General features: G+C 37.8%; 3 protein-coding genes across 5 annotated transcripts in view; 1 reads left to right on the top strand and 2 right to left on the bottom strand.

Moving 5' to 3' along the window:
- vps37d (VPS37D subunit of ESCRT-I) overlaps positions 1–1,581 on the bottom strand; it is a 40,681-nt gene extending 39,100 nt beyond the window's left edge. Inside the window, exon 1 of the mRNA XM_038708242.1 lies at positions 1,362–1,581. Within this exon, the coding sequence (XP_038564170.1) occupies positions 1,362–1,484 (123 nt within the window). The 5' untranslated portion in view covers positions 1,485–1,581. The remainder of the gene's footprint in view (positions 1–1,361) is intronic.
- Positions 1,582–5,739: 4,158 nt separating this feature from the next.
- On the bottom strand, positions 5,740–15,911 carry LOC119895943 (DNA-directed RNA polymerase II subunit RPB1-like). 2 transcript variants are annotated; one of them, XM_038709364.1, is made up of 5 exons: positions 15,808–15,911; positions 14,977–15,100; positions 11,161–11,209; positions 10,421–10,497; positions 5,740–8,255 (listed from the first exon to the last, which is right to left on the bottom strand). In XM_038709364.1, the coding sequence occupies exons 2-5, from the start codon at positions 15,086–15,088 to the stop codon at positions 7,837–7,839; spliced, it is 657 nt and encodes a 218-aa protein (XP_038565292.1). In that variant the 5' UTR covers positions 15,089–15,100; positions 15,808–15,911; the 3' UTR covers positions 5,740–7,836. The 2 variants fall into 2 exon arrangements, with proteins under 2 accessions (XP_038565292.1, XP_038565293.1); XM_038709365.1 differs by having other exon boundaries at positions 14,977–15,095; positions 15,808–15,898.
- Positions 15,912–17,226: 1,315 nt separating this feature from the next.
- Positions 17,227–26,029, top strand: part of rabep1 (rabaptin, RAB GTPase binding effector protein 1) — a 37,701-nt gene continuing 28,898 nt past the window's right edge. For both annotated transcript variants that reach the window (XM_038708210.1, XM_038708209.1), the window contains exons 1-5: positions 17,227–17,376; positions 21,802–21,930; positions 22,103–22,306; positions 23,237–23,397; positions 24,414–24,533. In XM_038708210.1, the coding sequence (XP_038564138.1) occupies positions 17,331–17,376; positions 21,802–21,930; positions 22,103–22,306; positions 23,237–23,397; positions 24,414–24,533 (660 nt within the window). In that variant the 5' untranslated portion in view covers positions 17,227–17,330. The remainder of the gene's footprint in view (positions 17,377–21,801; positions 21,931–22,102; positions 22,307–23,236; positions 23,398–24,413; positions 24,534–26,029) is intronic.

Here is a 26,029-nt window from a genome sequence, read left to right as displayed (position 1 = left end):
AAGAACCGGGCAAATGCATGATGTCTTTCTTTGTTTCTAAGCAAAAATCACATGAAGGTCAGCCTTTGGCTTCTCAATAAATCAAGGAAGAAGAGTGTATTTGAGGACAGCAATGCACCTCAAAGTGGAGTCCAGCTATATCAATAGTTGAATTTCTTTAAATATTTAACTCCTTGTCCTTTGATGTTTGCTAGCAGAACATGTGTCTGGCTGACTATCCCACCCTGGTTATGTTTCACTGCACACACAGTGTTGTAATCACTCCACCCATAGCTCTGAAAGCCATGCAAGCCAGAGTCTTTTCTGTTTGAGCAACCCCCCAAAGGCAAACCTAATCAAAATGGGGCCCAAGAAAAAGTTTGGGAACCACTGCTGCACCTTGTATATATGGGTGTGTGTGCCTGAGAGAGACAGAGAGTGTGATGTAGTTTAAATTTACGTCAGGATGGTCATCCTGTGGCCCCCGAAATGTCCCTCTCTGACATGGAGAGAAAGGCACGTGGAATTCCTTTAAAAATCGGACTATTTTTATTTGCCATGGTTAAACACAAAGCTGCACCCATGAAAGAATAGGATTTAAGGCGTTTTCTGATTGTCAAGAGACCACTGCTTAAATCGGCATACATCCAATACATCAATAAGCAACTTACTGCCGTAAAAGTATACTTTTATTCAGAAAACAACACTGCTCACCAACGTACCGTTTGAGGGAATAGGACTGAGGGCGACCAGTTTTAAAAGTTGACATTTTAGTCAAATAAGTCTTAATATATGTACTGAAATTATGCCGAATTGAATTGTTTGCCGTAAGAAATCTATTATTTTCTCAAATTATCTTCTACTTCGTATGCAGGTTCTCTGCCGGACAAAGAAGGACTACATTGCCATCTTTTTTAAATGGAGTTCGGCAAAAGGTCTAAAACCACATAACGGCGCGTATGGGGTCTTCAACACCTCGATATGAAGCTTCCTGCACGATAAGAACGTTTGTAGAATAAAACAATCACTTGTACAGACCGCACAAATCAAGGCATGCGTCTTTTATCTTCGCTTCAGTAACTAATAATTCACCGCAAATATTAGGAGACGGGGGTTTCTGAAAACCAATTGAAAATCCGAACACTCGCCACGCAGACAATCGATGAACCATGTAAAGCGGCTTTGCGTTACACACTGAACATCAAATGTGATGACCAAAAACACCTAAACGCAAATTTCCAGGAATGAGAAAAAAAGTACAGCCCGAAAACGACGGAATCGCACCGTTAAAAATAAAAGAAGAGGTTTGACAAAGCGTGAATACTGAGCAAATTCCTTACGGCACTTTGGTTCTTTGGGGAACAGAGGATAACGTTACCTACCTTCTCATTGAGTCGAAGGATTTGGTCCATTTTGTCGTCGTTCTGCAAAAGCTCCTGCAGCTCACTCGTGCTTAAAGCCCTGTAGCCGTCAGGACAAGTGTTGGACTCCTTCAACTTGGACATTTTATTCCTTCAAATTGCGGCTCAAGACGGTTTGGAAGTCCGCACAGCGGTTACATCTCGCGCACATTGGAATGCGATGCAATCAGCCCGCATGCAGCGTCAATACAAACACCAACCGTCAGCCGTTACACTTCCTGTCATCCCCTTCAAAATAAAACACATTCCACTCCCCTCAACACTTAACAGCATCTGACTCAAATCAACTGACTGCATTTACTCAACTTTGAGGTACTTGTACTTTACTTTTATGCATCAATATTCCCTTCGCTTCTGTTTTCTAACAGTATTGTCTATTGTTTATATTTATTGATTCCAACTAATACTGTGGTCATGCTAACAAATTTTCCGACACTTTTCAACAGTATCTGACTCCGTGGTGGAAATAAACTAACTAAACTTCGAGGTACTTGTAATTTACTTTAGTATTTGCATTTTCTGCTTTACAATCCACTCCAATACAGTGCAGTGTTTTTACTCTACTACATGTATTTGATACATTTAGGCTAGTTACTTTGCAGAATCAGATCAATACTACAAAATATAATCAACAAATAAATAATGATGTATAATTATAGTGTAGAAAGCTAAATAAAGATTTGCCCCACCTTTACCAGCTGCAACAATTTTACTTATAACAAAGTATTTTTACACTGTGGTGTAGTTACTTTAACTAAGTACTAAGTAAACATTTATCTAAGTAGAGGTTTGAAATACTACTTCCACCACTGGTGTACTGAATCTAAATGACCTAACACTAAAGTAATACTTGACCCCAGGGTTGCTGTGTGGTTATTAGATCTGAAACGATTTTGATTAATCGATAAGTCGATTGACAGTGAAATGATTAGCAAATACTTTGATAATTGATTCATCTTAGAGATAATTTTTAAAGCAAAAACACATTATACCATTCCAGTTTCTACATTGTGAGGATTTGCTGCTGTTAGCTTATGTGATTGTAAACTGAATATATTTTGGGTTTTTGGTTGGCTTTTGGAAATTGTGAATTGTGGAGCTTTGACATTTTATAGTTTCATGAAAACTTTTATAGTTGATGTTGTGATTTAGTGGTACATATTCCCAGATAAAGATACCTGTCTACTTATTTCTTACTTTGTAATGAATTGAAGATTAACACATTTGTATTTGTGACAACTGTCCTTTTCGTCTGTGTTAAACTTGCACCTTTAGCTCTAGCTTTACTTCGGTTTTAGATTTTTCAACATTGAGGTCCTCACGACTAGTTGCAGTTTCCCCCCCCCTACAATTTTAGACACCAAAAATTAATTAATTAATAATAATTATAATAATAATTAATAGCAACAACAGAGTTAGCATTCATAAACAGTAAATAAACATTAAATACATGGTTTATAACACACTATAATGTAGCTGTAAGCAAGTGTTTATTTGTCAACTATAACGCCTCCTGTGGGCAACTCAAAGTGAAGGCTGCTGTATAATATGAATTACATCATAGGCTAGTAAAACACCGTTGTAATAATATAAAATATGTCTTCATAGGAGAAGTGATAATTATTGACAAATACCGCACATTAATAAACAAAATGTAATAAGATCTGCTTGCAACTACATTATGGTGTGTTGTAAACCATTTATTAAATATTTATTTTCTGCTTATAAAGGCTAAATAGTATACCACTGTCAAAATAATCTTTATCATATTACTAGTTCATTCTTCCACCAGGCCATTGGATACTGGATAATGGCTGCTAGGTAAAAAAAAAAAAATGTAATCTGTAATTTCATCAGCATTTTGCCTCAATGAATTTCATGTGTTTCAGCTTTTTTTTTTTTGTGCCCAAAAGACTTTCACTTGCTTTTAATTGACCTGTTCATTAAACCCGGAAACCATGGCAGACTCTCTGCGTCCAAACCCAATTTATATCCATTAAACTCTTCAGGACCAAGTGCAGCAGTGACTGAAGAGATATTATTATGTGGTCAGTGTGAGGCATTATTTGATGTATGTGTGGAAGTTTAATGTTGACGCGGAGTTAGACCATCTACATAGCTCACCAAGCTACTGGCTCCAGGCATTTTTTCATTAACAGTGTCCAGCTGCCCTGTCTGCAATCTAATATTTGGACTCAGCATGGCCAGCCTGAGGCATAAACAAAGGGTATAAACTGACCTAGAGGCTGTTAAGGACCCTGCTGCCACCAGGTGGATGGATGAAGGTGACTAAAGTTACTTCAACTATTTTTGAGCATGGAGGATCAAATTCTGCTCAGGGCCCCAAAACCTTTGGGAACACCAATTTATTTTAAAAAGAGACTGGAAGTAGATTTAGTCACGATCTGTACTCAAGTATGAGGTTCAGGTACTTGTCCTTGAGTATTTCCATTTTATGCTGCTTCATACTTCTTCCCCACTACATTTCAGACACAAATATTGTAGTCTACTCTTTACTCAACTACATTAATTTGACAGGTTTAGTGAGTCTACTACTGCTTTTTAGGTTAAAGGTCAGAAGCTTCTAAATACCATGTTAAAGATTAAACCAGTTGTTTCCAACCTTTTAAGAAATCTACATACAATTTTGCACACAGAACAACGCACCAGGGGAGCAGTTAGGGCTCAGAGCCTCGCTCTCGGCAGTGGTCTGTGCTGGACTTGAACTGGCGACCGCCCGGTTCCCAAGACAAGTACCCATGGATTGAGCTAACACAGCGTTTTTGGTACTTTACAAAAAGTGTATTCCAAGTTGTCCGTTGTTTCATTTCAGATGTCTTTGAGTTCTTACCAGTTCCACCAAAGAGACATTTACTCTAAATCTCTCACATGGTTTAATTTAAATGACAGTTTGAGCACCAAAGAGGTGAAATGATCAAATATAAATATTATTATAATTTAAAATGCTTTAATTAATGTATTAACGTTAATAAACCATTAACTAATCCTTTGTAGATTGTTTGTAAGCCATTAATGAAAATTATCCTCCTCCAGCATAACACTTGCTTTGTTGTTTTAGCTCTAATTCACTGGTGAAATGTGATTTAATTTGAGTTAATTAAAGATTTATTAACATTTGTAATTGCAGTGTAAAAACCCTTTATTGATATACTTTTGAAGCAGAGCTTTTTTTCCTTTCCTATACCTCATTAATCATCTTTCGACCCCTTAGATTTATCTTGTGACCACGTGGAGGGGTTTGACCCCTAGGTTGGGAACCATTGGACTGAACTACCAAACTTAATAATTCATAATTGATATATCAGTCATTTGGTCCTTTTTCTGCAGATCAAGTACTTGTACTTTTGATACTTTAAGTACATTTAGCTAATAATACTGCTGTACTTTTACTTGAGCAGGATGTCAGTGCTTGTTCCACCATTAATGTTATGTTTTTAGAAGTCTCCACAATTTGACTTTAACTACCTTTGACAACGCTTCTGATTTTTGAGTAGTCAGGAAATGAACTCAAGGTTTGGTTTCTTACTATTTGGTCGGCTGCAGGAGACCCACATCACCACTTTTGCTGACTGTTGCTGCAGTTTTTGCCAAACACTGGTAAGATGCATAAACTCTTGGTTTCAGTGGACACAGCGCTTGTTCGCTTTTGTGGCTTGAGGAACGTGACGGTTACTAGTCAGACATGAAAAGAAAGTATTGGCTTTCTAACCATGTATTGCAAATGCACCCTTCCCCTCTCAGAATATGTGAATCATCATTTTAAGAGACTCTTGGTGACTCTCAAGCTCTCTTCAGTTCTGGAGGAGATGATATTTTCGTTTTCAACGTGTGGGTGTCTTGTTAAGGAGCTTAATAATTGTCCTGAGGGTCAACCTTAAGGATCACTTTTGTCTTGCTAGATCCATCCATCCATCCATCCATCTATCCATCTATCTATTACTTGAATAAAAATAACATATAAATTACAAATCATTTGTTTTATCTCGCTCCGAGAGACAGCCCATCTTGGCCAACCTCAAGCACAGATACAGAAGGAGAGGAGAGACTGACAGACCATACGAGTAAATCTTTATGAATATTTTGGTGCTCATTTTTCCAAAAAATGAACGACTGAATTGTGGAGAATCTAACCAAGGTACGATGTGTGGCATATCTGTATTGACAAAAGTCAAACACTTATATCTGTAGGTGCGATCTCAGCAGCTTAGAACTAGCGCAAGAGGGTGAACTGGTGGGCTTCAAGAAGTTTAAATCTAGAGACCTGTGTTTATTTGTCAAAATGTGTAACCACATCAGTCCAGTAAAAGAAACAGGCGTCTAAGTGGGACTAGGCTTTTAATTGAAGTTTAGCAGTATATATACAGCCATCTATATACACACACATATTCACATGGGGCGGTTTGTTTCCCTTTATGATTTGTGTGATAACCCTAGATAATGATACCTTTTTGCACAATTTAATAGCTGTAATATATCTAATACACAAGCACTTCTGCTAAATTAATCCGCAATGCTTAAAGGAATTTGATAACTGCTAAGAAAAAAAAAACATTTTACCAACCTAAGGGTCCAAGAGGCTGAAGAGCAAGCAAGAAACACAATCATATGGGGCAAATCACACCCAAGAAGAGAACATGTATTATTCATTGTAAAACAAGGGACATTAGAAAATATTTTTCTAGTGTTCTGGCTTTTGAAAAGAAAGAAATAGACCTTTTTCACAGCAGATATTTTGACTTGTCATATAGCAGGAAAAGCACAGGTAAAACAAATTTATTAAACAATGGCTCAGCTCCGTCAATTCATGACAGTGAGCCAGCATAATGTCTACTGAGAAAATGGTCTGTGAGCTTCAAGAGAGCTCAAAATTTTAAACTTTTGGATTGGTTCATGTGCAGGAGAAACTTTTAAAGGTGAAAACTTCTGTTAAGAATATCACAAGAAATAGAAAAACTTCTGGGAAGACAGTGGATAGTTTTTTTTATGAGACAGTTAATGTTGCAAAAGCTAAGATGTCATGATCCATTAAAGTACAAGCATTTCTTTCCTTTCAAAGCAGTGTCACTTTTTGCCATGGCGCTGGAACGAAGATATCTGCCACAAAAACCTCTCTCAAGAGAAAACTGATGAACTTAAAGAGGTACAGAATCAGTCATTAGGAACAAATCTAAAGGCAGAGATGACACATTCTCCAAATGCAAGCGAGGCTCAGGTGCAAAGTCAAAGCGGACCGCAGGGGGCAGCCTGGTGACAGCAGAGGAATCCATCATGCAGTTTCTTGACTTTTCTAGTTGTCAAAGTATGTTCTGTGCAAATGTCAACCTATATGCTCACTCAAATATCATATTTGGAAGCTTAAAGGACATATATATAGAATATTACCAGACTTAGTGATATTCTATACTTGTGTGATTGTCAACAAATCCCTTGAAAACATCTAAAACTAAACTTAAACCAATTCGTCAGTCATTTAGTATTGTCTGACTTTCCTACCCGCTCTGTGCCTCTTTGGCTTATGTTCCTTCTGAAAGTGTAAATCTTTACAGCTGTGTCATTTGGAAAAAAGGCTAAATGATTTCATGAACCAGCTGGGCGCTGTAGTTTTTAGAAAACATTAAACAGGATTAAACAGTGCATTTGACAGGGACTGTTTTCAACAATAGATAAAGATTTTTCTTTTTATGTGATTTGTTGACAATAAGAAAAATAAATTTAATGTGATTTTAAAATATTAAAAAATAAGAATTTCTAAGTTTTAAAAGTCTGTTTGTGTACGAATAAAACAAACAAGACCTAACATGTTAGCCAACGACATGCTAAGCTGAGCTAATGGCCTCCCGGCTAAACAATAATATCCAAACATAAAAAGTATAATTTTATTTGGATGCATCTGCGTTTCGTTGCTTTGTACCAGTTACATGCGCAATGACAATAAAATTAAATCTAATCTAATCTCATTTGTATAGACCACCACCATCTGATCAATTTGTCAAGGTGTTTCCAATAATTAAACAAATATTTAAACTATGTACATGAGTCAAATAATTGTTGATTGTCCAATACGGCCACATACTATAGAATAATAGTAACTATAAATAAACTGTTTACAATGTTGGTTAAAGTTAGAATGAATGTGTTAAAGGTCATAAGAGTAGAATCAAACCTTTCTCTCCCTGTTATATCACTTACACTGTCAGAACTGTTCTTTGTGCTTCTCTCCATAAGTTGCACAAAATATACACATTTATGTCCTTTATGTTCTACTTCATGAATATTAAACAAAACTATAAACAATCAAAAAAAACAAACGTCAAAAAGAAATCTGTGGCAAGGTAAAGTGATTCTGATCTCTCTGCTCTGCAGGATCCAGAAGATGATAAAGTCAAAAGTGTCTCTCTCCTGTTCTCTTGTGGTCTTATCCCACGTCGTCGTAGTCCTCTTCAGCCTCGTTTTCGTTTTCACCTCCGATGTCATCGTAGTCCTCTGTGGAGGAGTTGTCTTCTGCTGGATCCTCGCATGGTGGAGGAGGAGGGAGAATTTCCTCTTCATCCACCTTCACATAGTCAGGCTGTTCGTCCAGGCTCTGCACGTCTGCTATTTGCTCGTAGTCTTGCATGCTCTGCACATCGTCTGGTGTGCTCTGCTCATAGTCTGCTATGTTCTGCTCGTAGTCTGGCATGCTCTGCACATAGTCTGGTGTGCTCTGCACATAGTCTGGTGTGCTCTGCACATAGTCTGGCATGCTCTGCACATAGTCTGGTGTGCTCTGCACATAGTCTGGTGTGCTCTGCTCATATTCAGGTGCCTCAGCCAGGTTCTCATAGCTTTGGGCCTCTGAAACAACACATTTGTTCAAGCAGAGTTCATTAGGCCTATTACATTTTTGAGTTAATAATGTAGTGGTTTGGTGATAATATAATAATGGAAAATGTGATGGGGGTTTAGGGTCTAGTGTTATGCATTTCTAAAAATAGGGTAAGGGTTAAAACTCATCCAAAACTCAATTAGGATGGCTATAGAGTACGTATCACAGGAAATAGGCTGTGGGTATAACGTTTACATGTACTCATTTGGCAGACGCTTTTATCCAAAGCCACTTACATTTGAGGAACAACCTAAGCATTAGTAAAGAGATCTCCAAGTGACAATAGTTACTGGTAAGAGCAGCAATAAATACTATTAAGAGCTACAAGCGCATACAGCCTCGATGGGATAAATAGGGGAAGTAAGAGTTGACGACTAGTGCAATCAATAAAGGAGAACGGTAAGGAGATAGAAGAAGATCACAGGAAGTGCATGTTGGAGGTTATGGGTTAGATAGGGGTGTTAAAAGAGGAAGTGTTCTCACAAGAGATGAGTTTTCAAGAGCTTCTTGAATTTAGAGAGGGATGCACACCCCCTGCTCTGATGGCATGTGGCAGGTCGTTTCACCATCGAGGTGTCACAGATGAGAACAGCCTGTTATTGGCTGACTATCTCAGCTGGAATTATCCTCTCGGCTACCATCGCTGCATCAAAGACAATTTTGATTGGTTTAAAGAAATACAAACAAAAAACTGTGTGCACACTTAACATTTTGAGTTACATTTCCAGTGTGAACATCAGACTAAAATCCTGCTTTTATCAGAATGAATAATAATTATGTGGTATGGAATTGGGGCACTGTGTAAATTACTGTGACATAGCCGCTTTCACTTAAAGGAATAGTTCAACATTTTGGGAAAGACTGAATTTCGCTTTCTGGTGGAGAGTTAGACAAGACGATGTCTAAGGGAGTTATAACAGAGGTCATGTGCTGGACTTTTGCTGCTCGGATGGGCCTGTTTCCCAAAATGGAAAATCGTTCTGAGTTTGGCGCGTCCATGAGCTTTAAGTCGTAATGTGGAAACAAAATGGAAGTTTTTGTATAGCGTCTGGCGATGGGCTGTTATATGTATGATGTAGCTATCCAAGTTTGCTGAAACAGTTAGGAGCTTAGTGATTTTGTCCGAGATTTGTTGCTGCACCAGTACATTTACTAAAACCATTAATAACCTGACTTGTTATCACAGTTAAAGCTTGTAAATAACTAATCTAGGTGACTCTTCCTGGATAGAAACCATGGGTTACAGCATAATACCATATTACAAATCACATGAGAGCAAAACATTGATTCTGACTAATATGAGGTCAGCTCCGTAAGTCGTGTACCAAAATCTTCACCGACTTTTTGAGTTGTTGTTCCAATTTGAGGGGGCGTTAAGTTCCCAGTTGGAAACAAAATTTTCTTATTATTCCGGCACCACATGAATGCAGGGTTTCTGTTGTTCCCACATTACGTAAAGCTACAAAAATATCTTAATGCGTGTGACTAAAATTAGCAGTGCTAAGTTTAGAGTTAAGTTGGACTCTTATTTATGTTTTTCACACCTCGCTAATTACAGGTACAGCTTATAAAATTGCAGTTAAAAGCTTTTATAAGCTACTGTTTATCCCTCCACAGTTGCTTGATTTACAGGATTTACATGGACACGTCACTGTGCCAAAACAAACAAACATTTACTTTGGTATGATTTGTAAAATAACAATACTGGCCCTTTTCTTGTTTGGCCTTACTGTGAACATCCAACACTACTCACTCAGTCTGATTTAGTGATGCTTGGATGAACTTTGGTTCAGAAACGCTAGCTTGAATTAGAACATGTGGTTCTCTGTTGGATCTGAGTCCAGTTTCTGGGGTTTTTGCGAAAACAAAAGTCACAGAGGGTGATTTTTCACAGCCCTTTATGTTGTGTAACTTTACTGTCATTCATGGTTACATGTTTGTTTTTCATTTGTCAAGATAAACTCATGTGACATCACAAATATAATCCTCTTTTTTTTGCCCTTTCAATTTTGGGTTATTGTCAAATGGCAAATAGGATGAGGTCTGGGATTCAGTTCTTGAGGTGGTGAAAGTGAGAGTAGGATGTGTGGTTTAGGAGAGGAAGAGGGATTAAAATGGGCAGTATTGGTCTTGCCTGCTGTGAGAAACTGTGTCCGAGGAGGTAAAGGTGGAACATCGGCTTTAAGGGTTGTCTCCTGGTATTTGTTGCTGCTGCAAAGTTGAGAAGAGAAATGTATGAAATATGTTTTGTTCTCAGGTTCAGTGTGAAAAATCTGACCTAAATGAACAGTTCCACATTTTGGGAAATACACTTATCCGCTTTCTTGCCAAGAGTTAGATGGGAAGATTGATACCACTCTCATATCTGACAGTTGAGGCTACATGAAGCTACAGAAATCAAGTTAGCTTAGCTTAAAAGCTCCCTACTTAACATGATGTATCTCGTTTGTTTAAAGTTTTACAGAGGGCTTATGTGCCAAACTCACTTCTCCCAGTCATAGTATAATTTATGACTGCAACTTGATGTTTTTACACTTCAATTTTGGATGGATTAAATACACAACAGATAACATGTTAATTCGCTGTAGGAAGATTTGTTTTTTCTCCTTTGAACAAAGCCAGGCTAGCTGTTCCCCAGTTTCCAGTATTTATGCTAATCTAAGTTAGTTGCTTCATATTTAACAGATTGATATGAGTTTTGTATCAATCGTTTCATGTAACACTTGGTAAAGAGTGAATAAGTGTATCTCTTTAAGAGTGGAGGTATTCCTTTTTACAGTGCGCTTAGATCTAACTTTTAACAATTCTCAGAAAATCCACATATTCAATATCAAATTAAGAAATATCCAGTACAGGACATATTTATTAGCCTACCTGATATTGAAGTCTGATCTTTTGTGAAGATTTGAGATTCTGTGTTTGCCTGTGGAAAAACAAAAACAAACATGCAGTTAAGTTTAAGCTACAGAGAAAAAAACAACTCTTCAAGCAATACGAAAGTCTTATTTTGATGAGTTTATTAAAAGCACAGCCGGAGTATGAGGCAGGATTATGTTGAGATACAAAAATAAGTACAGGACTTTTTTAAGGCAAAATAATAAGGTTCTCATTTACTTTTTTTAAGCAGGACATAATCATGAGAAAACAAAACAATAAACACTCACATTTGCACAGTGGCTGTTACATTAACTCTAAATGTATACGTGTAAATTATGCTACAGTTCATGTTTATGATTATCAGCGGTGTTACTTTTTGTTCCCTTTATTTGCACTATGTTTATCCATACCCTGAACCATCACAGAGCCCCCTCTCTTTGCTGTTGCAGCCCAGTTTCCCCACAGGGATCATTAAATTTTCATCTAAGCTAATCAAATCCAGAGGGTAACCCTAATAATAGCAATTCATACACTTATAATAGGTTTTTCTTGTGCTTTGCAATGAACCCCTCAGAGTAATTCTTTTGCAATCGGTTATGGTTTGGTTTCCCTTCCTCTTCTGGCTTTTTGTTTGTGGTAATACAGTGTATCTGTTTCTCAGTTTTCTAAAAAACACCCAGGTAGTTATTGATATTGAAAATGAAACAAATCTCTACTGCTCACATGAATTTACTGTAAATTTAGGTTTAACTTCCGTATGAACAAGGTAGCCAGTGGTGAAAAGTACATTTACTTTAAATGTTTTCATTACATGTGTTACACTTACATGGACTACTACTTCACTACAAATCAGATTAGAGTGAAAAATAACTTTTTACTTCACTTAATTTTTTGACTGCATTAGTTACTTTGCAGATAAAGATTTTACATCAGTTTAAAAAATAAAATACATTGTCATAAATTAAAATTAGATAAATGTTGATGGTGAAATACTACTGACACATTAATGGATCCATAATGCAGATCATATGATAAAATATATAATTAAAATAACATTCTCAGGGACCATTTATCTACATTATTTATGTTTTTTGAATTTTAATACTTGCTTGAGTTAAGGATCGGATCGGCTACTTCCTCCACAATTGCTGCTGGTTTCACTGACATGATGGCACCAATTTACGCCACTTAGAATTTTTATATACTGCTGGTTTGTGCATCTTATTAACAGCTTCTCACCCTTGTTCCACTCAGAGATACCGCTGTCCACCAGCATATAATGATTATACTAGGAAATAGGTAGCTGTTAACTACACTAAAATACTCTGTTAAAAGTAAAAGTCCTGAATTCAAAATCTTACTAAAGTAAAAGTACAAAAGTATTCATACAGTTAAAGAACCAAAGGTAAAAGTACTCATTATGGCCCATTTTAGAATAATGTATATAATATTACTGGTTTATAAATAGTGATGTATTAAAGTGTAAATCAGTTTAATAATGCAGTTTGTAAAGGTGATTTTACTGCGTATCCTTTTAGTTTAGTTAATTAGTTGATTTATATTTTACCTTAATAGGCATAATCTACATTACGTTACATTCAATCATTTACTCTAATGCTTTTATCCAAAGCGACCTCGTTGGACGTGTCGCAGTGGGAACTGAACCGGGGTCTCCCGCACCAAAGATTACACCCATGTCTAAATCTGCAAACTAGCTAAAGCTATTAGATAAATATAGATGAATAAAACATATATTTTTTTAAGAATGTTTATTTTATACCTGAATCTCTGTTTTTAGTAGAAAACACTTATTTATATTTATTTTGTTCTGATTTTACATTTGTTTTATTGTTGTTTTAATGGTTAATCTAACTGGCAGAGACAACTAGCACATTTACAGTGATGTTGATCAGTGTATGTTGTCCCTGTTAAATAAATAATAAACTTTATTATCATTAATGCAGCACCACATTAATGCCAATGCCAATTCATAACAAAAGTTGTCTCATTTCCCTTTTCATGTACAGTAGGTCTAGATCGTACTCTTTCTAATATTACATCCAACAATTCACGCCATGAGCAAGCACTTCCACAGGAAAACTCCCTTTTAGCAGGTAGAGAAACCTTGAACAAAAACGTGACTCGGGATGGGCGGCCATCTGCTTCGACCCGTTGGGGGGTTGAGGGACAAAGAGACTGAGCGAGAGAGAGCGAGAGAGAGAGAGAGAGGCGAGGCAGGAGGCAGCCAAAACAAAATCCACACAGATACATGTTCATGTCAATAAAAAGTGGTTTCTGTTAGTGGAACATGATTGACATAATGTTTATGCCATGGCAACAATAATAGAAAGTACTATTAGTAGGTAACAGTATTAGATTGCTGTTAGTAGCGCTTCACAATGCTGGTACAAGAAAACTAAGTACAACAGTAGTACAATTAAATAGCAGTAGTAGTTTGTCTATATAAAGGAGTGGAAGTCAGAAGGATGTCTCAGGTCAGGACACTCAAGTTCAAGTCAGGTTGTAGAGTTGTTCTAATTTTGTCAAGCAACATCTGAAAATGTGTGACTCACACTAAACGTACAGTACATAGAGGTTTCACTTTGTTTTCTATTTTTTTATTTATTTATTTTTTGTTTTAACGGGTTCACGGCAAAGTCTGTGGATTTCTGAGTAATGGAGGTCATATCATGTGATGTCAGGTCGACTTTAGTTCTGTAGCCCAAAATCACAAACCTGCCTTGATAACCTTTTTCAATCTGTACAATATGTGATCCCTTCTGTCCTTTTGACCCTGATCTGTTTGAACTGCGAAAAGCAAAGCAAAGGAAGAAACCTTGGGCTACAGAGGAGGGACTCCCCCCTTCAAGGGCAATAATGCAATAAATAACCATCACACAGTGTACACAGAAACAACATCAGTTATGCTTTACTGCTTAGTGCAGGACAAACAAAACAATTTTCACCCACATTGTATCGGGGGTAGTGGGATAACTACAGGACATAGAAAGGGACAAAGTGTGTTTAGGTGTGGAAGATGTTTCGTCCCTTAACATTTATTTTAACAACTTATTTCTGTTATTTTCCCAAAAGAACACCTCTTCTTCAATTCTACTACTCTCTATTATTCAGGATTTAAGAGCATTTGTGCGGTCAGTTAATTTAAATTATTTAAACGTAGATAGTTTTATTTAAACTTTAAACATTTGCTTATATCATCTCTTTTGCTGAGGAAATATATCCTGTAAAAGTATTTTTACAGGATAAATTTTATTTTTTTTGTCCCTGCTGACAGTGTCAAATACATATTGGAGCACTTTTTGTCTTGATGGAGCTTACTTTACATATTGGCTCCACCAGTGCAGTGATGGGCAGGGCCAGGTTTTTGTTTTGCAATTCTGAAGTCATGATTTCAAATTAAGTTTTTCCTATATTTAATATTTTATGTACATTTTGTTTATTGTGTTATGTCCTGAATGCTGTTTCAAAGACATGTCAACACTGCCTTGATTATTTCTGTTAACACTGGCCCTGGTGTGGTGCTAATCACAGGCTGTACAAGTAGGTAAAAAGGGAAATAAATGGTCAAACTCTTATTCAAGTTCAGCATTATATTAAACATACATTACATAATGTGATGCCACTTGGCTATTCGTAAGATCATCAAGTTGTATTACATTTCTATAAGAGAAAGAGGAAAAGGAGAAGTGTGCGAAATAACAAGAAAAAGAAGAAATCATTTCTGTTTTGAGATGCAAACAATGACACTTCCAGTAACGTCTGACAAATGTGTTTAGCAGAGGTTCAACCTACCTTGTCTGGATATGCACTTATTGATGAGAAAAAAGATGAGGCTGATCACCACACTCACGAAAATCATCCCAAGTATCACAAGTAACCAGATGTATTTGCGCAAAAGAGCCATGGATATTCTGCTCTACACCACAAAAGATTAAAGAGGAGAAAAAAAAATATAAACATTAAAGTGAAAAACTCCCACTTAACAACAAGAAAAGATCTGAGCTGCTGCTTTTCAGTATGCTGCACTGTGAATCGGAAAGAAGACCATTCATCACTTCCCCTTTTGCGGGTTGACTAACTCTTATGATTATTTTGGTATATTTACGTTGGCATTCTGAGAACCAACTAAGCCTCTTGACAATCTCGGGACTTTTTTCTTGCGAAGAAATCCACATCCTGCGATGAAGAGACTCTGAAAAGTTGATAACTTTTGTTCTCAGCTAAGATATCTGCGTGTGTGTACTTGACATGAACGTAAAAGGGAAAGGCAATTTTCAAATGAATTGTTCGTGCCAGTGAGTAAGATGTATTTATGGTTCCTTATCTGTATGAACAGAATGACATAAATGTTCTTTTGTTTATCTGAATGTCCCGTATCCTCTTTGCAACAGCTTCCTGCCAATGTCCATCAAAAGACAGCAAGAAAACCACGTGACTCTTTTGGTTGAATTTAGGCCCAATCTTTACTTTTTAGACCCATTTCTTGTTTATTCACTTATGTTATGGGATGATATTTATTTTTAATAATTTGATAAAAAACCTGGATTTTTAGGATTTATTTAAGTCCAAAATTGTATTTTATCATACATTAACTTCTTTCAAAATACCCAGCATGTCCCTTACCTTTCTTAGAAAACAGCTGACAGTCTCACGGCTTAGTTACAATGGTGAGAAGATCTCTGTAAATGGATGATGAAAGTGGATGGTGTGATATGACAAGAGTCATATTGCATTTGCATGACAGTTTCAAATTTTCTTAGGTAGACAAAATAAACTTGAAGGCTGGGCCTGCACTGCCCCCTCCCCACCCTCTGCCATGCTCCAGCGACTTCAACATGTTTGTGTGTACCACACAAGCAAAATGTATGCATCTGTGTGAAGAGTGTGGTCTGAGATAATTTGAGGTGCTTTTGTGAGAGGTTATACTCTAACAAGTAACTCTACTAAAATTTCGAAAAGTATAATACCCATAGCATAATCAATGATGTCGATGTATTTTGACAGCTTAGTCTACAACATTCCATTCATGACCAAGCCCCTTTTTTATTTTCAGTTCCTCTTAATTAAATTAGCATCATGTTACAGTGTTCACCTCATAGTCTTTATAGAATAGACTAAAAAATGCGGTCTTGTTCAGTTGCATTTTTAAAAGTTGTTTATTTATTACTGTTTTTGCGTTAAAAAAGAGATAACTTAAATTTCAATGTGTAATATAATACCAGTTATTTCGCTGACAAAACAAAATCTGTGTTACAATGGTTTTTATCAGCTTTGTAGATTAGATTGTAGATTGTTCCGCTGCAAAAATGTTTTGCGATAAAGAGAGGGAACTTAATTTTGTGAATAAAATCACGGAAACTTGCTTTTATTTTGAAAGGTGATACCAGAATCACTCAAGTTAGCCAAATTTAGTAAATGCCTTACAGGAAATGGGCAGCTTGCCTACAAAATATCCGAATCCGAATCAGATTTATTTGCCAGTAATGTTTACACATACGAGGAATTTGACTCAGGATTGTACATTGCTCACGGTGTGCTTACTCATACAATACAATAACACAATAATAAAATGAAACACAGGCTACAGTACAGAGAACACATACACATTATATAAACAAAAACAAAAACAATATAGACAGATTGACAAATAGTGCAATGAGCAGAGCAAAGGATGCATAAATTATTATTATTGTTATTTTTATTATTATTATCATGTACATGTCGGAGGTGGATGTGATATACAGTGCACATGCACATACACGCATACTTGTACACATGTACACAGTGCAAAGGATGCTGGAATAAATAAGTATTATGTGCAGGTGAATCAGCTTTATTAACAGGCCTGTACATATTTTATTGCAAAATGATAAATTGTGAAAAAAAAAAAAACAATATTAAGATGTTGCTATACAACGGTAACATGATATCTAAAATATTATATATATATAATTTGTTATGCTCTTTTAAAAAAAACAGGCGTCGTCGAGCAGTTACGATGTAGATTTTATTTTGAAAGTTCAACCGGAATACGCTCTCTCCTACCCGTCGCTAGCTTAACCTTAGTTGTGATGTTAGCCTGTTTTCTTGGACACTCGCTTATCCCACTTCCCTGGTAATTGCCTCAAGCCCCCCCTCAGGAAACCATGGCCGAGCAGGCCTCGGGACCCCCTCTGTCGTCCCAACATGACGGTAAATTTCTCGTGTTTTGTGGGGTTTTATGGTGGAAGTGTTGAAGGCTGGCAGCACCGAAGCCAGCGGCCTCTGCATCCTTGACAACATTAGCTAGCGTTAGTTAGCATCATCAGGGCGACGTGTCACTGGCTGTCACTGGATTATATTGATCATTTAACACTACGCAGTTTGTGTATTCATGAACACTGACTTATTTGCGGGAAGTTACTAAAGCTTTATATTGCTGAATATAAGCTTCTGCGTTATTGCATCATAATATAACCAAGCTAACTCTGTTTTGTCTTTACTATTCGCACTACAACCTAGCTGGTTAGCACGTAAGTTAGCTTCAGCTAGTTTGACTAATTTGATCTAAAGGTCGGCCTCTGATTGCCTGGCCCAGCCTTGTGCGTCTCTAACATGGATCATATGGATGTTATCAGTCCATTACAATGTCCTGTGGATGGCCTGCACACTCGGGTGGGTTGGACCATAATACAGGAGGTTGATCCTGCAGGAGGTTTCTCCATCTGGTCCTCAAACAGGGGTCCGAGGACCATCCTGGGGTCCTGCAGGGAATCTGCGCTGTAGCTTTTAGTGAGTGCAAATAGTCCTGGGCGATATGGCCAAAAATGTTCTCGTGTTAAAACATTTGGTGTCATTCGATATTGTTTTAGCACGTTACATTTTTGCTCCGGTGTGAAAGTTAAAGAAACCAAATGGTTAATTGTGGTTTTAAAACTGTTCTTTATGGTCAGAACAAACACTTGATGCCAAACAGTGGATCACTTAACATATCTGAGGTAGAACATTCAAAAACATTATGATAAAATCTTTTTTCTTTTCAATATGCATGAGTAAAATTAAGTAAAATCATCGTTTTCAGTCCCTTTTCCTTAACAAATAAATATCTTAAAAGAAAAATGAAGTGCTAATTTAAAATTAATTAAATCAAACATTTGTTATATTGTTATTGAGTAAAATTATTTTACAATAATTAGCATTTTTGTTATATTTCCCAGCCCTAAGTGCAAATTTAATCTTGCAGAATTTTACCAAATAACAATTTCAGGTTCATCATCAGTCGCTGTTGCAGTTTGTACCCGTAAATATAGCTGACACAAACAGGTATGAAAGTTTTATTGGTGGTGGTAAGCATAACTGTAGGATGTCTAAGAATTATTTTTAATAGGTTTGTTAATAGGTTCTACTTAGCTCACTAATATCTAGCTTCACATTCAGTGCTACAGCAGCAAAGATCTTTCCAAATGCATCATTGGGACTAAAGTAAGGTCTCAGTTTCATCCTGCTGTTTCAGCGCTGTGGGAAACATGAGCGAACCACACATAATGTGATTTTACTGGTGTCTTTTTATGACTGCTTTGAGCATTAAAAAAGCACCCTCAAGCACTCTTTGTTTGACAGTGTCAGGGGGCTGCAAAACATATGTATGCCATGTACAACTCCTCCCTTTGATCATTTGAGGGAGCCCAGTCCAAAAGAGTGTCAGTGTTACCTATCATTTAGTACATAGTGGTATCATCACATAAACCTTGACAAACCTAAAGCACCTGACCCCAAACATGTTTTGCAAATACTATCTTTTGTGCTGTTTCTATCAATCTAAATCGATTTAGTTAAGCCCTACATGTAAAATGATCTGAATCATAGACTGTTTTTGCTTTTCCTGCAATGACCTGTCTGATCTGTCAATTGTATAACTCTATGCTTGTGCCGCTCTGTATGAGTGGTATTAAACTTAGCTATAACAGTAAGTGTCTGGCTTATAGTGTGCAGTTTTGCATAGTTATCTGTATTGCATGTAATATTACAAACGCTCAGAGCTTGAAAACAGTATTTTAAGTGTCTGCATTGGCCCTGTTTTATATGTAACGTTCTCTAATGATCTCCAAAGCTTGTTTTTTTGTACATTTGATGCCCAGTCTACTTTCATTTGCTTTGTTCATAGTTAATAAGCCTAAGCATACTTATTCTAGATGTTGCCACATTTGTGTGTCTGCTGGATGTTGAGTGAAATTGAGATTAATCCATATTTGCATTTTAGGTGAATTGGTGTTGACTGTCTGTTGGTAAATGACCGGCTTTCTTTATATAGAGATTCATGTGATCTTTGTGGATTCCTGAATTGAATGGGTTGAGTTTTTCACACCACGACAGACAGTGTGAGATGTCAACAAAAGTTTGTTTGGGTTGCTATAATTTTAAATCACAAAAGTAAAGCATGCCTGTATTTTGAGTTGGGGGGGAAAAAAGCGGCTTAATGTACTGAATGAACAAATTCACCAGGAAGCCATGTGAGTATGTGTGAAGCTTATGTGGTGATGGAATTTCTGCTTAAGAGTTTGTTCAGCTATCACATGATCGTGGCTGCGTTGTGCTGAACCGCTCTGCTGCTTGTGCTAGTAAATGTTTCCATTCGTCTGCCTGTGTTTGAGGACATCATCATCATTAGACGTAGGAAAACCCTGTGGCTTCAAGCCAGTTTGAAAGACTTTTGATTGAAGGCAACATTTAGGAGGATCTATTGACAGAAATGCAATATAATATACATAACCATGTTTTCAGTGGTGTATAAAGACCCTACATCATTTTTTTTTATTACCTTAGAATGAGTCATTTGTATGTAAATGCTCCGTATTGATGGCACGTTTCTAGTCTTTTCGACCACTCAGAGTGCTTTTACACTACATCTGCATCACCATTCATTCACACCTAAGTGCTCAAACAGAAACTAACACACATTCATACTTTGACATGCAGCCTGGAGGAGCCGGGCATTGAACCGCTCTACCTCCTGAGCCACAGCCGCCCCTTTATCTACATACACCGCGAGTCCTCTTACATGGATGCCGCCATGTTTCACCGCTATGTTTCTACAGTAGCTGAAATGGACAAACAGCTCTACAGAGCACGTTTCATCACTACGTTGAATATAAAGAAGAAGAAGAAGATTTATTTATAATTCATTCATTCATTGTCTTTGTTTGCCCATTGCTGGACAACAGCTGTTGTTGTCCACTTACTTTAGATCTGTTCCGTTTGTTTTTTTTTTATGTGCAACCAGCCTTGGGCAGTAACGAGTTACTGTAATGTTGTTACTTTTCCCAGTAACTAGTTGTGTAAGGGATTACTATTTCCAAAACAGTGATAATATTACAGTTGTTATTCCAAGTAATGCTGTGTTAACAGAACAGAATCCTTAATGTGACTGCATGACTGTGTGGGAGGGTAGCTGCACAGGACCCTGTGTTGTTCAAGTCAGCTGTTAGCCAAAAAGCTAAAGGGAGAATTGTGAACGAGGGAGAGAGGCGTTCTTTCCACAGCAGGTGCAAAGAACATTGTTGTCCGTGGTGCGACCGTTTTTTTTTCTTAGTTTAGATCTATTTAGTATCTTTAATTTAGCTTTAGAGGGATGTTATGTGTGAGGGAATGTTAAAAACTGCCAGTAATATGTTTGGCCTAGTAGTTTATTGAATTTGGTTAGTACAGTCTGATGCTGTGGTTCCTTACCTGCTGGGGGGTCAGGACTCGGGACCCTTACAAGGGGTCACAAGTGAGATCTTGAGTTGCGAGATGATTAATAGCAAAGGGAAAGCAAAAGAAATGTATAAATGTCTGCATCATAAACTTGTGTTTTTTGCAGACTTTATTCCTTGCTTTTGTCTTGTGAACAACAATTTAACGTGCTCAAGCCTCTAAATCATTATTTAAACAAATGAATACTGGAAGATTTATTTTTGGCTAGACCCATGCAAATTGTGATGAAGGCCCACAAATGGACATTGCTTTATTTTAATGGCTCAGAAGCTGAAACATTTGGGAAGTAGTGTATTGGCAGGTTCAGATAATGACTTATAGATAGCTTTAAGTACAGGGAAATACAACATTTAAGATATATCACAATATTATGATAATCCAGGATGATATCTAATCTCGTATCTTAGTACTGATATTATTTTATGAGACCTCAAAATGGAAACATCACTGCTAAGGACCGCAAATAACAATTATTTCCATTATTGATTAATCTGGTTATTATGTTCTTAATTAATATTCTGATCTTTAAAATGCCCACCACAATTTCCCAGAGCTCACATCTTCAAATGTCCCAAAGATATTTAGTTTCCTATCACAGACAACAAAGAACAACAACAAAGCCTCACATCTGAGAAGCTGGAACCAGTTCATGTTCGGCATTTTTGCTTGAAAAATAACTGAATTATTCAAGATGCTCTGATTTTTGTTTTACTAATTGTTTATTGTTAATTTCAACCCGTTTGATTTTTGGAGGTTTTTACTTATACATTGCGACTGAGGTGATTGTGATGATATAATATTTTTTTTTTGAGCTATATGTTATCAAAAGTTGATTAATTACAGTTTTATTTTGTGTGTTGTGTCCCCCCCCTCTCCATCATCCAGAGGCGCTCCAGCAGAGAGTGGCAGCTCTGGAGCAGGAGAGGGCCGAGTTCATCAAACTCAAGCAGCAGCTGGAGGCCGAGTTCAACCAGAAGCGGGCCAAGTTCAAAGAGCTCTACCTGTCCAAGGAAGGTAGGGATCCCGCAATGGTGCAAGCTCACTGGAATTATGGATACTGTAGCTCACTGTGCCCGATAAATTAATATGCAAGCACTGTGTGGATTTCTTTATCATTTCTTCACCATATTGTGTTTTTGGTTCCCTTTTTTGTCTTTTCTCCTTCTCCTGGTTCCCCTCCCCTCAGAGGAGTTGAAGAGGCAGACCGCCATGCTGGAGGGTTCCCAGGCTGAGCTGAGCTCCGTCCAGGTCCAGCTGTCTCAGGCCCTGTCCGAGATAGAGAACATCAAAGCGGTGGCCACCTTGTCGGAAAACACCAAGCAGGAAGCCATCGACCAGGTCCGCAGCCAGTGGCAGGAAGAGGTGGCCTCACTTCAGGCCATCATGAAAGGTAATCTTAGCTGCTCTTGCATGGACAGTGCAGTGAAAACCCTCTATTCCTGATCAGATGGCATCATTTACCCGAGGAGTAATTGTGCTGTGGCGCGTTATTAATGAAGTGGCCCACTGTCTGTCAGACAGATAGCCAGGCGAGGCTGATTTGATCTTCACTGAAAAGTGTGAAAGAGAGCTCACTGTGTCCATCAATAGTTGGCATATCATAGCACTGCTCAATTCAAGTGGACAGGGGCAAAAGCGGAGACAGGAAGAGGGAGAACGAGGGAGATTTCTGATAATTCAGACGTTTGGTTTGACATGACATGAAGAGAGCAGAGAGTTGGCAGAGTGTAGAAAGGCTTTGCAGGAGCAACATAGCGTCTGTTTCTGGTTAAACAAAAAGAATCCTACTCTTTAAGATCCTTAATGTTGTCGGACACTTATAACAATAATAACAAATTTGCCTGTCAGTGGCAAAAACAGGCACTTTAGTGGACGTTTGACGGGACGCAATTGCCCGTTGTCAGTTGCCAGCAAGATTAAGGATTTTTCTTTTTAATGTAGTTGAGGTTGGTAACATACTTGCACAACAGTTGTGGACCAGTGGTGAATTGTGTTTTTTTTTTTTTTTTTCTAATTATGAGAAGATTCATTGATGAATGTGACAAGTTCTCTTAAATCACTCGTATGTGTCACTTCAGAACAAAATCTGTTAGTACAAGTGGCTCATGCGTGAGGTCCAATGTCTGTCTGAATTTTTACACCTCTATATATAAATACACTAGTAATTCAGAACTGAAATATCTTTTCATGTCAGTAAATATTCTCCACCAGTATCAAAATGAAGGGCCAAATATTTTTCACTATCAAGACAGAAGGTTTCGTGCTTGACTGAAGTTTTTGTTGTATGAAAGTCCTTTGTTTCCTCTCGCTCATCCCACAGAAACAGTGTGTGAGTATGAGGTCCAGTTCCACCAGCGTCTGGACCAGGAGCGAGCCCAGTGGAACCAATACCGCGAGGCAGTGGAGAGGGAAATGGGTGAGCTGAGGCGCCGCCTCACTGAGGGCAAGGAGGAGGAGAACCTGGAGGACGAGATGAAAAAAGTAGGCTTCAGTTTCTGCGTTACTGTGTTTACTTATATCGTGTGTGTGTGTGAGTGTGAAGCCGAAACATGCTGTGCTCTGAAAAATGTATTGTTTCAGTTGTAAAGCAGTTACATTTTTGTATCAATCAATCAAAACATTTTTAATGTTTAACAGGAAAATATAGTTATTGAAAATGATTTCTAACTAACAGAAACCAGGAGGTAACTAAAAGATTATGAATAATGGTGCGTTCCATTTACCTCGGTCGGAGCTGGGAATGACGTCACGGCCGAGTTGACGCCGTTTCATTTAACAAGTCGGAAAACCTCGCTCGGCCAGCCGTTGTTTAGAGCTGGGCAGGTTAGCCATTGTTATACCGGTTGATTAAAAAAGAACTCATTGTGCGGTATTTACTCGTACTCAACACTGCAGCAACACGTCCACAGACAGCAGTTGGACAGCACTTTGTGTACGAAAATTTATGAGGCACAAGTACACAGAAGTGCTAATAAACAGTAAACAGCTTTCACTAACTGTTGATACTCAGAGCAGCCATCTTGGATCACGAAGTCTGGGCAGTGCGGTTCTCCCGACTTTCCAAGTCGGAAATCTTTGAACTCGGAAATTCAGACTTCCCATGTCAAATGGAACGCACCAAGAGACACAGGATCAGATCTTGGAAAGTGGATTTTTAAGTTCACTGTGTCTTTAAGTACACTTCTGAGCACACCCAGCCATATTCATCAAAAACCAGGGGGGGGGGGTCAACCATAGAGTGCAGTGAAACACTGCTTTTCAGCCTGGTCTCTTTGTGGTTTTTGGGATAATTCCCTTCCTGATGTTCATGTATAGATATTATATTACTTAAACTTTTAAACACAAGTACATCTTTCTCTTTGGTTTGGATGGAAAATTTGATTAATTGTCATGTCATATTTTTGCGGCTGTAAAAAGACATGAAGCATATTAATAAAAACTTTAGTAGCTGTGCACGTGTATACAGTTTTAATGAGTGATGTAAAACCCTTTTAAAGGCCCAAGAGGATGCAGAGAAGCTGCGTTCAGTGGTGATGCCCATGGAGCAGGAGATCGCAGCTCTGAAAGCCAAGCTGACGACAGCCGAGGACAGGGTGAAAGAACTGGAGGCCTCTAAGGTTAGTCGGCACTAAATCAATGATTCAGCCGGGAAAATGAGAGCCTAAAATGTTCACCAGGCATGATATGGACCAGGCGTGGCAGCTGCCCTTTCTAAGTAATTTGAAATAGAAAATATTTCATTATATTAGAAGGAGAAAGCCTTTTTACTGAATCATACATTCAGAACTTAGAGTACTTTTTAGATTACCCAAGTTAGTTATTTCTTTTCTTTTATGTTTCATTTGATCTGCAAACAGAGAATCTGCAGGTCTTAAAGTCTTCTTCAAAACACTGAATTCTTTCTCCTTAAAAAAATATTTTAAAAGTCTGAAGTTTAATTTACAGGGTTTGACGGTCTTGCCAGTTGTAGGTAATAATGTCGGTTAGAAAATGTGTTGCTAAGTGATTTAGGGCTGAAACGATTCATCGATTAAATCGATAAAATCGATTCATAAAATGCTTCGACACAAATTCTTTGCATCGATGCTTCGTTTAATCCATGTAACTATACAGCACAGTGTTTCGCATGGGACATTTATTACTGTCGCACATTGCGCTTACGCTGGAAACACGACGTGATTATGATGCCGCTGTTTGCAAAGTGGAGGAAGTGAGAGAAAATAGCGAGGGACAAAAAGTATGGGATTATTTCAAGCTAAAGAAAACAACAACTCTGTAATGTTACCGTCCGTCCACCGTAAAATGAAATCTATGGTGCCTCGGCAACAGCACGGCGGCACCTGATCAGAAAGCAGCCGGTGTTCTGCCAGCGGACCACAGACAAGGTAACCGTAACAGCAACTTTAGCATTTAACTGAAATCATGATTGATCGTTGAGCTGAAAGCTAGCCAAAGTAAACCGCAGACCTCAGCTGAAAATGTGCACACGTGCGTTTGTTGTTCTCCTTTTTGGGCCGTGAGTTGTAACCTCAGTCATGAGTTAACTGGGTGTCGGGGAGCTGCACCTTTTAACTCACCTCCAGCTCTCTCTGTAGCTCAGATGTTTCCTGCTACCTGCGTGTGCTAATCCATCCTTTCAACCATATTCTTTGTGTTCTATCTTTATAATAACAAACAACGCCGCCGCCAAGCAAAAGCACTTCTTAAACAACGCATCGATGAATCGTTGAAATAATCCATAGAAGCTTCGAATACTAAAATCATCGTTAGCTGCAGCCCTAAAGTGATTACAGGCAGTCTTAAGTGACGTACACATATTGGACTAGGCTATTAAATTGTACTAAGGATGTTCAATCAGTTAATCAGTACAAAATATATATTCAAAAGTTTGCTGCATGGCTCTCACAGTCAACAGACCAGACAAACCCCACAGCATGTCGACATGTTGCTATTTATGAATAAAAAACAGTAGACAAGGACTGAGGTAGGCCTGGGCTGTTTATTTAATTTTGTAAACCTGTTGGCTGTTTTTGATCATTACAAAGTCTGGCTACTTTTTGCTTTTGAATTTTATAATGAACCTTAAATATAATTTAGTGTGTCAAAGGTACTC

Source organism: Micropterus salmoides, unplaced genomic scaffold (assembly GCF_014851395.1).
Source record: "Micropterus salmoides isolate LMB-PRFRI ecotype aquatic unplaced genomic scaffold, ASM1485139v1 Ms_hic_scaffold_9, whole genome shotgun sequence".
In the NCBI taxonomy this organism is placed as follows: Eukaryota; Metazoa; Chordata; class Actinopteri; order Centrarchiformes; family Centrarchidae; genus Micropterus; species Micropterus salmoides.
This window is presented reverse-complemented; position numbering and strand designations above follow the sequence as displayed.

What these genes read in the sequence shown, in the direction of transcription:
- LOC119895943 (XM_038709364.1), bottom strand. Translation starts at nt 15,088, where the DNA reads ATGGCTCTTTTGCGCAAATACATCTGGTTACTTGTGATACTTGGGATG. An exon ending in AGATCAGACTTCAATATCAG is followed by an intron (nt 10,498 to 11,160) that starts GTAGGCTAATAA and finishes TCAACTTTGCAG; the next exon opens with CAGCAACAAATACCAGGAGA. An exon ending in GACACAGTTTCTCACAGCAG is followed by an intron (nt 8,256 to 10,420) that starts GCAAGACCAATA and finishes GTGTTGTTTCAG; the next exon opens with AGGCCCAAAGCTATGAGAAC.